Source organism: Hemitrygon akajei, chromosome 7, assembly GCF_048418815.1.
Source record: "Hemitrygon akajei chromosome 7, sHemAka1.3, whole genome shotgun sequence".
Lineage (NCBI taxonomy): Eukaryota > Metazoa > Chordata > Chondrichthyes > Myliobatiformes > Dasyatidae > Hemitrygon > Hemitrygon akajei.
The window spans coordinates 28,908,864-28,923,338 of NC_133130.1; the positions used below are offsets into that span (position 1 = coordinate 28,908,864).

At 40.4% G+C, this 14,475-nt stretch overlaps 1 protein-coding gene across 2 annotated transcripts in view; it reads left to right on the forward strand.

The window, feature by feature from the left end:
* The window catches only part of ryr2a (ryanodine receptor 2a (cardiac)), a 727,422-nt gene that overhangs the window by 332,432 nt on the left and 380,515 nt on the right, over positions 1–14,475 (forward strand). For both annotated transcript variants that reach the window (XM_073050574.1, XM_073050575.1), the window contains exons 16-18: positions 6,903–7,021; positions 9,873–10,006; positions 12,069–12,310. In XM_073050574.1, the coding sequence (XP_072906675.1) occupies positions 6,903–7,021; positions 9,873–10,006; positions 12,069–12,310 (495 nt within the window). The remainder of the gene's footprint in view (positions 1–6,902; positions 7,022–9,872; positions 10,007–12,068; positions 12,311–14,475) is intronic.

Sequence of the window (14,475 nt, forward strand, 5' to 3'; positions counted from 1 at the left end):
GATCAGGGCAATTGTGAGAGATGGTATAAGATCTACGGAGCAGAATGTTGAGTCCATCTGGGTAGAGATTAAGAATAGTAAAGGGAAAAATCACTGGTGGGAGTTGTCTATAGGCCACTTAATAAAAATATTGCAGTGGCAGAGGCGATTAACCAAGAAATTACTGAAGCTTGTCAGAACGTATCAGCAGTTGTCATGGGGGATTTTAACTTCCACATAGACTGGGTGAATCAGGTTGGTCACAGAAGTTTTGAGGAGGACTTCATAGAATGCATCCATGGTGGCTTTCTTGAGCAGCATGTTAGTGAATCTACAAGGGAAAGTGATATCTTAGATCTAGTCCTGTGCAATGAGACAGGTAAGATTAACGATCTTGTAGTCAGGGATCCTCTTGGAAAGAGTGATCATAGAATGATTGAATTTCACATACAGATGGAGGATGAAATAGTTAGATCTAAAACTAGTGTATTATGCTTGAACAAGGGAGACTACAACAGGATGAGGGAGGAGCTGGCTAATGTGGATTGGGAGCACAGGCTATTTGGTCGGACAGTTGAGGAACAGTGGAATACTTTCAAAGAGATTTTTCACAGTGCTCAACAAAAGTATATTCCAGTCAAAAGTAAGGACAGTAAGTGTGGGGGGAGGCAGCCTTGGATAACTAAGGAAATAAGAGATAGTATCAAATTAAAAGTTCATGTGTACAAAGTCGCAAAGAGTAGTGAGAGACTGGAGAATTGGGAAAACTTTAAAAAGCAACAAAGAACAACTAAACAAGAAAGAAGAAAAGGGAAGATAGAGTATGAAAGTAAATTAGCACAAAATATAAAAACAGATAGCAGAAGTTTTTATAAATATATAAAGGGGAAGAGGGTGGCTAAAGTCAATGTAGGTCCCTTGGAAGACGAGAAGGGGAAATTGATATTGGGTGATAAGGAAATGGCTGAGGCATTGAACAATATTTTGTGTTTCTTCATGGTGGAGAACATGTCTAATATGCCAAAGAACGATATTATGGATGAAATGTGAGGTAAGAACCTTTAAAAAATCACTGTCATTAAAGAGATAGTGATGAGCAAACTAGAGGGCCTGAAGGTAGATAAGTCCCCTGGGCCTGATGGGATGCATCCCAGGGTGCTGGGGAATTGGCGGAGGTTACAGTCAACGTGTTGGTAATCATTTACCAAAATTCTCTAGACTCTGGGCAGATCCCGACAGATTGGAAGACAGCAAATGTCATGCCACCTTTTAAAAAAGGATGTTGGCAAAAGACGGGCAACTTTAAGCCAATTAGCTTAACATCTGTAGTTGGGAAAGTGCTTGAAGCTGTCATTAAGGAAGAAATAGGAGTGGTTCCATTACAAAGGAGTGGTTCCATTAGACAGATGCAGCATGGATTCAGAAAGGGCAGGTCCTGTTTGACAAACTTACTGGAGTTCTTTGAGGACATAATGAGTGCAGTGGATAGAGGGGAACAGGTGGATGTTGTGTACTTGGATTTCCAGAAGGCTTTCAATAAGGTGCTGCACAAGAGTCTTATAAGTAAGATTTGGATGACTGGAGTCAGAGGAAGTGTATTGTCATGGATAGTGGATTGGTTAACTGATAGAAGGCAGAGAGTTGGTATAAATGGGTGTTTCTCCAGTTGGCAGTCTGTGGTGAGTGGGGTGCCGCAGGGGTCAGTGCTGGGCCTGCAGCTGTTTACCATTTACATTGATGATTTGGAAGAGGGGACTGAGTGTAGCGTAGCAAAATTTGCTGATGACACTAAACTGAGTGGAAAAACAAATTTTACAGAGGATGTGGAGAGTTTACAGATGGATATAGATAGGTTAAGTGAGGTGGGCCAAGGTCTGGCAGATAGAATGCAATGTTGGTAAATGTGAGATCATCCACTTTGGAAGGAATAATAGAAGAGCAGATTATTATTTAAATGGTGAAAGATTGCAGTGTGCTGTTGTGCAGAGGGACTTGGGAGTGCTTGTGCATGAATTGTACAAAGTTAGCTTGCAGGTGCAACAGGTTATTAAGAAGGCAAACAAAATGTTGGCCTTCATTGCTAGAGGGATTGAATTCAAGAGCAGGGAGGTCATGCTGCAACTATGCAGGGTACTGGTGAGGCCGCACCTGGAGTACTGTGTGCAGTTCTGGTCTCCATACTTGAGGAAGGATATACTGGCTTTGGAGGCAGTGCAGAGGAGGTTCACCAGGTTGATTCCAGAGATGAAGGGGTTAACTTATGAAGAAAGATTGAGTCGCCTGGGACTATACTCTCTGGAATTCCGAAGAATGAGAGGGGATCTTATAGAAACATACAAAATTTTGAAAAGAGATAGATAAGATAGAAGTAGAAAAGTTGTTTCCATTGGTAGGTGAGACTAGAACTAGGGGACATTGCCTCAAGATTCAGGGGAGAAGATTTAGGGTGGAGATGAGCGGAAACTGTTTTTCCCAGAGATTGGTGAATCTGTGGAATTCTCTGCCCAGGGAAGCAGTTGAGGCTTCTTCATTAAATATATTTAAGGTACAGTTAGAGAGATTTTTACATAGTAAGGGAATTAAGGGTTATGGGGAAAAGGCAGGTAGATGGAGCTGAGTTTACGGACAGATCAGCCATGATCTTATTGAATGGTGGGGCAGGGTTGAGGGGCTGGATGGCCTACTCCTGTTCCTATTTCTTATGTTCTTACGAACATATTGGGCATTTGGATTGAACATTTGTATTTCAACATACGTTGAACTCTCTTGAGAAACTGTTGAGAGTTAATGGAGAAGGGTTTTCTAGTTTGGGAGAGCACTACTTTCCAAAGGGGCAAAGAGATTTTATACAGAACAGGTGTTGGGAACAATAGGAAAGTGTGTTAATGTAAAGTTTATAAGCTCAGTGAAACTAGCTTGTCCTGCCTTGCTCTTAGTAACCAAATGCCCATGCATCACAGAGCAGTAGCCTTTCTATGATAATAAGGATGACAAAGGATACCTATAGTCGGAGGTATCTATTATGTTATGCATCAAATGTATGATTATAGTCTAATTAAGTACAGTACTTGAGCAAGCCAGCATCAACCATGAGTCTATTTGGTGACCGGTGACAAGTATCAAAGAGTGCATGTTAATTAATAAACTTTTCTCAAGAGGAAGAACAGATGGAGCGTGAAGTCTTGCTTGATGATAGTAAATGACTGAGCTTCCTTTCATGAGTTAGTCGTAAACAATAGTCATGCGAAGAACTTAAGGCATCAGTAAACAGGCTTGTATAAAACATCATGCTTTTCCCCAAAATTAGAGCCCAATGGATTGAGAAACTCAGGCTACAGCTTTTTTACACTTTTGGATTGATCTTCCCATGCTGGATTTGAATAAAAAATGATCTGTATATTCCATCATCGTGCATGCCTGAAGCACGATGACGTTGTGAGCCCTGGAAGTTGGCAAGCAATTGATCTAGGCTGCTTTAAACTGAACTTTGCAGGCTCCCTCTGCTGACAAGGGATGCTTACATTTGCTACATCCAGCATCTAAATTAGGTACATTACAGAATCGGCATGTTTCCCTTGTCAATTAATTTGTGTGTTAGCAGGCGCTGTTTATGTTACTGAACTAGCCTCCTACATTTTTGGGGATCCTGATGGATTGCAACTTGGTGCATATTTCTATCCCTGTGGCCCCAGATCCTCCCAAAGGGCGTGGAACTGCAAAATCTGCAACTTTAAATGCATCTATCAGCATTGCATTTGATGTGCACCAACATGGTCTCACTGTGATTCTTGGTATTCTAGTGCATCAGATCTTGTTTATTTTCCAGACACAGGGATAATCAAGGCAAATAAATTTCAGTGTTTCATTCCGCTGGGAAGGGTAGTTTAAGGACGTGATAATTGAAGAATAAATAAATAAATGCTTGCTCTATTCTGTGTTGCATTGTGATCAGTTATAATGTAAACCAATTCCCATTTCATGGCACTGATTCACTTTCTGTTGGATGTGATGCTAAACTAGCTAATGAATATAAAGCCAGACTGCGAATCCTGAACTTTTCAGTTTGATTTCAAATATCCAAGTAAGTAATTGAAAAGCATGTTCCAGCCTTTATGTTTGTATAACTTTTCCTACTTGGTGCAGATTTTCAATAGTGGACTGTCATGAGACTAGGTAATCCTGTAATCTTCCGTTCTGGACTGAAGTGATTCAAAAGGCAGTGAAATTGTCCTTTCTTTAATTGTGGCTTTGAGGAGACCACCAGGGAAATCTAACATAAAGACTGTTCAGCTGATTAGAACTATTAACCTTGAAAAACAGTCATGTAATTAGAATAAGCTGACTTAGCTTTTTGTAACTAATGCGAGTTGTGCTTGCAATAACATAGATTTCATCAGGGATTGAAAGTATTTTATTAGGATTCCACTTGTGTATGGAGAATATCTTTTTTACTCTTTTTTTTCATTCACATTATTATTCGTTGCAGTTGTCTAATGTTTAATGTTTTCTAGGCACGTCATACTAAAGCAGTTGGACTCCCTGTGGTGCAACACTTTCTTTTCTTGAGCATGGCCGTTTACTTCTTGATAGAAACCAGTTTCACTGTAAATGCTACTTATTTCTTAAGAATTAGGAAAATGGCTCTAAAGTGAAGAACCATGAGAGAAGTATAATGCAAAACTATTTGATTTTTAAAGTCTAATTCTTTTATTCCATTTTATTTGGTTTGCTCTTCTTGCGGTTAACTTTTGGCTCAGATTCTGCAATCACCAGTGAACTGCCCACATCAGCTATTGGTGTTAGGAGGTATTTTCATCAGCTATTTTCAGTCCCCCAGTTATAAACTTGCCTGAAGGAAGCCCCTCCAAACTCGGTGGGTTAACTCAGCATCACGGTAGACCCTTATGTACACAGTCCCATTGTTTGGCGCTTTGGCATGGGGAGTCACAGATCAGATCTCCTAATAAAATTGTTAACTGCTGCTTAAACCATACTTTAAACATAAAGCTTAGCTGACTGTCATAGCTTTGAATTCTTCTGACGTGCAGAAGTATTCCAAAACTATTAAAAGACAATCAATTAAAAAAAATATATCATTTGGGTATTAGAATTGGATTTGGTTTATTACTGTCACGTACACTGAGATACAGTGAAAACCTTGTCTTGTTCATACAGATCAAATTGTTACACATTGAGGTAGAATAAGGTTAAAAAAAATAAGAGAATCAAGTGTCATAGCTGCAGGGAAAATGCAGTCCAGGTAAACAATAAGGTGCAAGATAATTATGAGGTAGATTTAAGTTATTAAATGCAACTATAAATGCTAATTCTTGAATCTAGTGGCTCTGTTCTATTGAGAAGTTAGTGGAAGGATTTACCTGGGTCATGACTAAGCTGGTAAACATTGTTTAGACTGACATTGATGAGGGATTTCTTTCCATTTATGATCCACTGCCGCTGTCCAGTTCTGAGTTCTGCAGTCACTCGTGAACAGCTGCCAACAAAATTTGACTCACCGCATTCCTGAGTTTATGTCTAGGTGCTTGTCAATAATTTAATTCGGTAATTCTTGTTCACATGCTTTATTTTACATTTCAATACCATACATCTGTTCCCTGCAGCACAACATTTCAAAGCAGCATATTTAACAAGCACACCAGGTCAATTTCTGCAATTTATTACTTAGCTTGTGAAGCAGAGGCAGTAAGCTGGAAGGATAACTTGAAAATGATGGGGAAATTCAGTTAGATGGAAAGGTTTGGGAAGTTACACTTCTTAGGGCAGATAACATTGAAAAGAAATTCAGTCGTGTTAAGATTCAGTTTGTTAAAATCATCAGTGGTTTTGATAAGGAGAAATTGTTTTCAGATAGCCAAAGGATGTATATTTAATTTGGTTGATAAGAGACAGAGGCAACAGAAGGAATCCTATTTTCTCTTACATTGAATGCTGTGATCTGACAGATTGAATAAACACAGGAGATTCTGCAGATGCTGGAAATCCAGGGCAACACACAAAAAATGCTGGAGGAACTCAGCAGGTCAGGAGAGGAGTAAACGGTTGATGTTTCAGTCTGAGACCTTTTATCACGACTGAAAAGTAAGGATGAAGAACCCGGGATAAGAAGGAGGAAGTTACAAGCTGAGAGGTGATAAGTGAAGTCTGGTGAAGGGAGAAAGTGGGTGGGTGTTTATTCCTCTTCACAAATGCTGCCTGACCTGCTGAGTTCTCCAGCATTTTGAATGTGTTACAGCAGATTAACACAAACTTTAAAGACTTACTTTCAAATACTAGAAAGGGAGACATTTGCAGGTTTGCAGAGAAAGTAAGGGTGAAGGGAACCTGGCTTGCTGTTGGAGGCTCTTCAATCCAAATGGCCCAGGCTGATCAAACGTCCCATCTCTGCTAGTCCCATATGATAGGCTGACTGACTTCTTTTGCTGTGTTCCATGATTTGCTGACAGAGAAAGAGTTCATCTTTGATACTCCATTATAGTGAACTTCCAGATCAGAGGTTCCCAACCTTCTTTATGCCATGGGCGTTTACCATTAAGCAAGAAATCTGTGGAACCCAGGTTGGAGACCCCTGTTCTAGATGGATCAGTGAATTAAGGTACACGATTCCAGCACACCTGCATAGATTGCAGAGTGCCATTGATTGCAGCCTGTCACAGGTTGGCCAGGCTGCTTATACTCGAGTCAAGGTGTTTGACTAGAGCAGGGGTTCCCAATCTGGGGTCCACAGACTCCTTGCTTAATGGTATTGGTCCATGGCATAAAAAAGGTTGGGAACCCCTGGTCTAGAGCCATGAATAGGATACCTGGAACTGATGATACACTAAAATAACCCTTCCCAGATAAAAGTAAATGAAAATAGGTTTACTGATTCATTGAACTAATTCATATCAATTTTTATCAACCAGGAATTCTGGAAGTTTTGCACTGTGTTCTTGTGGAAAGTCCTGAAGCTCTGAACATTATCAAAGAGGGGCATATTAAGTCCATTATTTCTTTGCTAGATAAACATGGAAGAAATCACAAGGTACCCTTCATTATTAACAATCATTTTACTTGTTGCTAAGGCCTGTTTTGCTGCATGTAAGTGCAAGTTTTCAACATATGGATATGTTAAAACTTCTATAAAATCTTTAGATTTATTTATTTGGAAGTTATATGTTGGAATTTTGAAATGAAAAGTAAGTAGAGCATATCAGCCTCAAAGTAGATTGAATTTCTATATGTTTTATTTCTGGAAAATGATTTTTGCTTGAAAATTCTTACCCATTTTTTTAAATTGAGAAGTAAAAGGTAAAAATTAGTAATTTCTTAGAAATAGATGCTTCTAATTGGCATCATTTAAAAAAAAATAAGGGTATTGAAGACTGAGATATTACCTCTTCTTTATGTCAAAGCCACAACAATTTGTAGCCTACTCTGGTTTCAGCTCTTAAGGCAGTGTTGTGCTGTCATCAGAGTACTGACAAGAGTAGCCCATGGTAACCCATTTTTATTTATTCCATCCTCCTCTATCTTCATGTCCTATTCTCCAAAGGAGTACTTGGCTTCCCCATTCCACTTTCTTCCAGTAATTTGACTTGAGAATAATATTACTATCATTGTCATTATTCACTTTGCATTAGTACTTGTGAACTGAGTCAACCACAATTGCATAATATTTCATTAAAATTGCAAATGGATCTAAAATGAGGATCTATAACTCTAAAAAGGTTTGATATACAGCACACTCTATTCCACAATGCTTTGGACAATAATTGTAGCTGAATTTTCATTTCTACATTTCGCATTAACATAAAAACCTGTCCAATTATATGCTGAACATTAGTTTTCATGCATATAACAAGGTATTGAGCCCATCGATCATGCCCTGTCTTTGGTTCCAGCTTCAAATGTAAGACTCTAGAGCCACTTACTGGGCAGGTTGTGCTTGGCGCAGATTGTCCCTTGGTCTTCTCCCTGTGCTTCCTTGCAAGTCTGGGCTGAGCTTCTCTAGGTGAACGTGCTGACCCTCCAGACTTGATAGGTGCCCTGTAAGTAGCTCAAATGGACTGTGGGTCACTTGCAGATGAGGCTTGCTGCCATTATGCCTGAAGTCTCTTAACTGTCTGTATAGTAAAGCTGAGTATATCTGGTTGATTGGGACCTTCCCTCCAGCGCATCAGCCTTCAACCATGGGGCTCTGTGCTGACTTAAGCAGCAGAACAAAAGATCAGATGTGCAGGCACCTGGCTCCTTTCTCACCCCAGACTTGTGTATTTGGCTGCATTTAGGGCGAACTGACAGCCATCAGTCCTCTGTGGAAGCATTGGCCATCAGTCAGGTTGATTTAGTCCAGCAGCTGAGATACCTTCCCATTGCCTGCCTCCTTTAATCTTCAGAGTTTCTTAGTGACCTGCAGGCAAGGAGAAAGAGATCCAAATACACTTCCCAAAGGGAAAAGAGCATCCATGCCAAACAGTTGTAAGAAGACTAGAACAACTCTGGTGCATGCCAGGTTGCTAGAGCTCTTTGGCTCTTGATAATAGCCCAGTATGTAGCGGCAAGGAAATACGTCAAGAATATTTAAATGGGGGAAACCCCTTCTGTCCTCCATGCACACTGAAAGGGTTGAGCAGCCTAGGTTGCCAAGTTTTCATTCTTCTACTTACTGGATACCTTGAAGGGTGCTCAACTCTCTCAGAGTAATTTACAAGTCACAAGTATTTGTGAAATGCAGCACAGCAATTGACAAAGGCTAACAGAATATATTACGGAATCCACTTCCTTGAATTACTTCAGATTTAGTTCTGAAGTTTCTTTACATTTGCATTTACTTTGCACACTTTTTGCGCTACTTATTTAATTTACTTTCTTAATGTGTACGTTTCTTATTGAAATTTATTGTTTTTTATTAGGTATTGCAATGTACTGCTGCAGCATAACAACTAATTTCACGATATATGCCAGCAATATTAAACGTGACTCTGAGTTGTTGGGCTGTTTGCAGATTCAGCCCATGACTCCTCTGTCTTGCTCCAAAGCAGGCAATTATGTACACTGAGCTTCCGACCCTACCGCCCACCCCCTGCTCGCCAGATAATGCACCTCCTTAAAAAGGTCTTATACAAGTTTCAAAGTCTTGCCTTCAATCCTTCCCATGTCAAACCCAATGCTTTATTAGCTCTTTAAATACTTCAAAATATGAAGTTTCCACTAAAGTATGTGATGCACCATCAATAACTCTCGGAGACGAGAGGCGAACGATAGGCTTTTATTAGCAGCAAAAGGGAGCACGGTATCTCGGAGACTGAGGGAGGAGCAGTGCCTCCAATCGCCTTTATACAGGGGTCTGTGGGAGGAGCCACAGGAGCAGTCAGCAAAGGGGCGTGTTCAGACAGGTATACATAGTTTACCACAGTATGCAAATATTTAAATATTCCTTGTAAGCACTGATTATAGAAATGCTTGAAATGACAGTTATTACAACTTAAAAGTGCTACTGTTTTAAATGGAATGAAACAAACCAAATTGATGTTCAAAGATAATCCCTTCAAGTAAGTAAAACATGTAACTTGAGCTTTGATGTGCACTTACTCTAGATTTTTTGTGCAAATCCTCCAATTCTATTGTGCTTAGGATAGACCGAAATGAAATTGCTTATTGATTTTTTCTAATGATCCCAGAATTGGTACTTAATTGAGGCAATTGTATGAATACATGCAAGTTGAATGAAGTGTTGTTATTCTAAACTTGTGTTGCTTATACCAGCAAGTTTCTGAAATGACAATGCAGAAGAGGTGTACTGTTAGAACAGTGACAATTTATGGGCACCTATGGCAACTGATGTGATGCAGAAGGTCAGAACCAACACAATTAATTTTTTTTTGTCGTCCAAGGTTTTGGATGTATTATGCTCTCTGTGTGTGTGCCACGGAGTTGCTGTGCGATCTAACCAGCATCTAATTTGTGACAACTTGCTACCTGGAAGAGACTTACTGCTGCAAACACAGCTCATCAACCATGTCAGCAGGTAATGCTATCAACCTTCTGCATGATATACAACAGAAAGAATGTATTTTTAAATGTCAAGAATGTAGTAAAGCAGTAAACTGATAGATTAATTTCTTCCAACATTTTTATTAATCAACAAATATGCTTTGCTGATTCTCATATGAGCTATAAAAAATTTATATGAGAACTTAATGATACCTAAACCTAAGCATCATGCTCTTGTATTAATATTGTGTTGTAACTTGTATTTTCTCTGCATGGATTGGTGGGGGAAGGTGGAAAAATGTAATGAAGCTGCTGCCTTACATGGTTACTCACTTCAATATTTCTCCTATAAGACTTTGCTGTACCTCATTAGGTAATGGGGTTTCTAAAAAAAGGGTTGTCATCTTTAGTCAGTGCCTGTGTTGTGACCAGATGTGTGCTTGGAACTTAACTGGATCCACTCAAAGTTATTAAAGTTTGGACAGCCAGGAAAGGATACATGCCTCCATTGTTGGGGGTGAGCTTGAATTTGGGGAATCAAGGAATGAAGTTGTCCACTCAAAGATATCCAAAGCAAATGTATCTTGGAGATGCTTGGCAGGTTAAGGCAACATCTCTGAAAAGAAAGTCCATTGATATTTCAAGTATAATCTCTTCAGAGGGATAAGAGTTATAGAAAACTTTCAAGCATTGATGCTGTTTGACATTTTATTGATGTGCACATATCTTTTCCTTTGAAGAGTACAGTTTATCTTTGCTAACCAAATGAGTAAATACTGATGATGTGATTTCTTAAGATTCAAAGTACATTTATTATCAAAGTATGTATGCAGTACACAACCCTGAGATTTGTCTTGCCACAGACAGCCACAAATCAAAGAAACACTTACCTACACAAACTAAGTACAACTCAGGAAGACAGTGTGTTGACCACCACACCTTGCATCAATTCCATCAAACCATGTTGAGTCTATGTTACAAGATATCCACATTTAACAGAAAACAGATGATGCCAATTTGAGTTGTCCATGCATCACAGCCTTTTGTGGAACAAACTCAGAAACATTTGAATGGAAAGTGCGCATCTTCGTTTTTGCTGCCATGTGACTGGATTTTAAGGATGCACCATTTATTCTGGTTTTGCAAATCAGAAAGAAAGAGAATTGTCCTAATATTACTTTAAACATTTATATGGGTTTGCTCACCATGATAAAATCACAACCACCTATACTCAAGGCAATGTGAATTAATTTTAATATTATCTTACCTCGCAATTGTTGCTGGAAGATTCATACCAACCATAGCTGGCACTTCCAAAAGGTTCTTCTTAAAAACATTATGATGCAGAAATAGAGATGAACTCAATGTTCAAGTAATTTAGAATAAAACCAATAAATGCTGGCAACAGCCTGGTGAGGCAGCAAGCCATTGATTGTCACAAATGCTTGCTGACCAAATGAGAATTTCCAGTGTTTTTGGTTTTATTTCTGTTAAGATGATGATTAAATGTCTCGTTTCAATAGAAGCCTAATTTCTACTGTGTCATGTGAGAGAAGAATGCTGAAATAGATGGTCATGGATTGTTTTTATTTCATCCCACAAATCAGGTGCTCCTGTAATGGCTGGGTTTTATGTTTTTGTCCTGGCCAACCTAAGCTTTCTAGCCACAAAATTCAATGGGCAGAGAAAATCTCAGAGCGAAAGGGAGAAATCTGGCCGTATTGCTGGACAAAGATGAGACATATGCATCTCATAAAAGTTAATGAATCAGAAGTTCCTTGGGATGGATCTGGGGTAGGATTGCACATTCTTCCCCAGATCTTTAATACTATCTGGTGTTGTGTATTTACATGGGGGCTCCTGCCTTTTTCAGTGCCTGCGTCATACCCTCAGGAAGCAGCTGGGAAGATTTTGCAGTCACGACTTGGACCAACTTCTTTTTGGCAGCTGGATAAATAGATTGAGAACTCTGTGCAATTAAGTGCGACAGATCTGTGCTGATACTATTTCCTTTACAGCCACAGTAGCTTAGAACTTAAGACCTGCAGTAAAAGTTTCTCTCGTAAAAGAGCCCATTTTGTTTTTTCTACTTTCAGCATGCGGCCCAATATCTTCCTCGGAATCAGCGATGGTGCTGCCCAGTACAAGAAGTGGTACTTTGAACTTATCGTGGACCACGTTGACCCCTTTGTAACCACAGAAGCCACACATCTTCGGGTTGGTTGGGCTTCAACAGATGGCTACTCGCCCTGCCCTGGAGGGGGTGAAGGATGGGGAGGAAATGGTGTAGGTGATGACCTCTACTCCTACGGATTTGATGGATTGCACTTGTGGTCAGGTAGGTGGTAATGATTATTCGAGTCAATAATATTGTAAGTAACCCAATTACAAATGCAACCTTGCATCTGCTTCTAGGCAGCAAATCTTCAGCAAAACAAAATGCTTCTTAGTTTAAAAAGAAATTCACAGATGTATGAAAAAATCTGTCACTTGTTGTGTTCTGTTCCATGAATGGCCTTTAAATTAGAAATCCTGAATGGAAATAGATCAATAGTTACTTTCCTGACAATCATTTTGCATGAATTTGTTATTATAATGATGGAGTATTAATAGTAATACAGATTTGTATGCAGTATTTTGCTGTTTTAGGACGATATGACCTTAGATGTGAACTTAGTAGAAATCTGCTCACCAGTGTTTCTGTTATTTTGGGTCGAGTAAGTATTCATTACAAACATAAAATAAATTTCATATAGTTACATCATAATTTATAGTTTTTGAGTTGAGATCATCTGTGTGATTGGCATAAAGAATTTAGTGCATCGAGCATTTGAAGGAATTAAAATAGTTTGCCACTGGGAAATTCTGCTTTTGGCAGATGTAATGGAAGTGTGCGACAAAGCCGTCCCCAATTTACGTTGGGTCTCACCAATGTACTGGAGGCCACATCAGGTGCACTGGATACAATAGATGACTCCACAGATCGGCAGGTGAAGTGTTGCCTCACCTGAAAGGACTGTTTGGGGCCCTGAATGGAGGCGAAGGAGGAGGTGAAGGGGTAGCTGTAGCATTTCGCTCACTGGCAGGGATATGTGCCAGAAGGAGGGACAAATGGACAGGAGAATCACAGGGGGATTAAACCCTGCAGAAAACGGGGTGGGGAGGAAGAAGTAAAAATGTATTTGGTGATAGGATCCTGTTGAAGATAGTAGAAGGTGGGGAAAATAATGTTGTTGAATGCGGAGGCTCATGGGGTAGTAGGTGAGGGCAAGAGGATCTCTATCCTTCTTAAGGTGGCAGAAAGATGAGCTGAGTGTGGATGTCTGGGCAATGGAGGAGATGTGGGTGAGTGCGCCATAAATGGTGGAGGAAGGGAAACTCTGTTCATTGAAGAAGGAGGACATCGCTGGTGTCCTGGAAAGAAAAGCTTCATTTTGGGAGCAGCTGCTGCAGAGAGGAAGAAACTGAGAAAAGGGTGGACAGGGCGGGAAGAGATATAGTTAAAATTCACTGTATTTCAGTCACGTGTCCTGAAAGAGAGTGAAAGACCTGTCTACTGTCCGTACAGGTCAATTCATTACAATGGATTGAGGTGGTATGAGGTCAACAATAATAGAATGAGAGGCAAGGAGTTACAGTACTGAGAAAGTGTGATGCAGTGCAGGTAGACAGTAAAATGCAGTGTCACTATTGAATGCAACACACATAAGATGCTGGAGGAACTCAGCAGGCCAAGCAACATCTTTGGAGAAGAGTAAACAGCTGCCATTTCAGGCTGAAACCCTTCATTAGGACCAAGCAGAAGACCAGAGTGGGGTGCTCAGGAAGAGCATGAGGGCTGAAGACAGGAAAAGGGGTCGTCAGTGCAGACCGGAGAATCCTTCCCAAAGAAGTAGACACGGAGTTGGAGGCGATGGAAGAAGAGCTTGGCATCGTGGCGGGAACAGAGGGAGAAAGGTGTGGCCCTTACTGAGGGCAGAACATTCTGCCTCAGAGAGAGGAAGGTCAGAGGGAACTGTGAAGACCCAGCATGGATGAAAGCTGGGATCAGAGGGCAGAAGAGGGCTGGTAATGTCTGAGGAGAGAGGAGGGTTTGGGTGTTCAGGGAAGGTGGGGTGGGAGGAAGGTGGAGTCTCTGTGAACCCAAAAGTTGATGGTGGGACCTGAAAGACATGGGATTGAAGAGTGGTGGTGGGAGAAGAGGAGACATGGGTTCCAGTGGCAGCGCATAAAGTCTTGGCCTGGATGTGCTGTTGGTCAAGATCCAGGCTGGAGTTGGAGTTAGAGGTTGTGCAATTAGCAGTTTGAAGGTGTCTGGGGTTGTTAGAACTGCCATTGACAGTGGTAGAATTGGGGTTCTGAATCCACTCTGTATGATTGGATCCAGTGTTGGTGATGTTAGTGTCACCGGTACAGAGAAGTCCCGAGTCATCGGGGCGGGGCTGGATTTGGAGAGATTTGTAATCTGGGGGCATCCAATAGTATTGTCAGTAGCAGGGATCG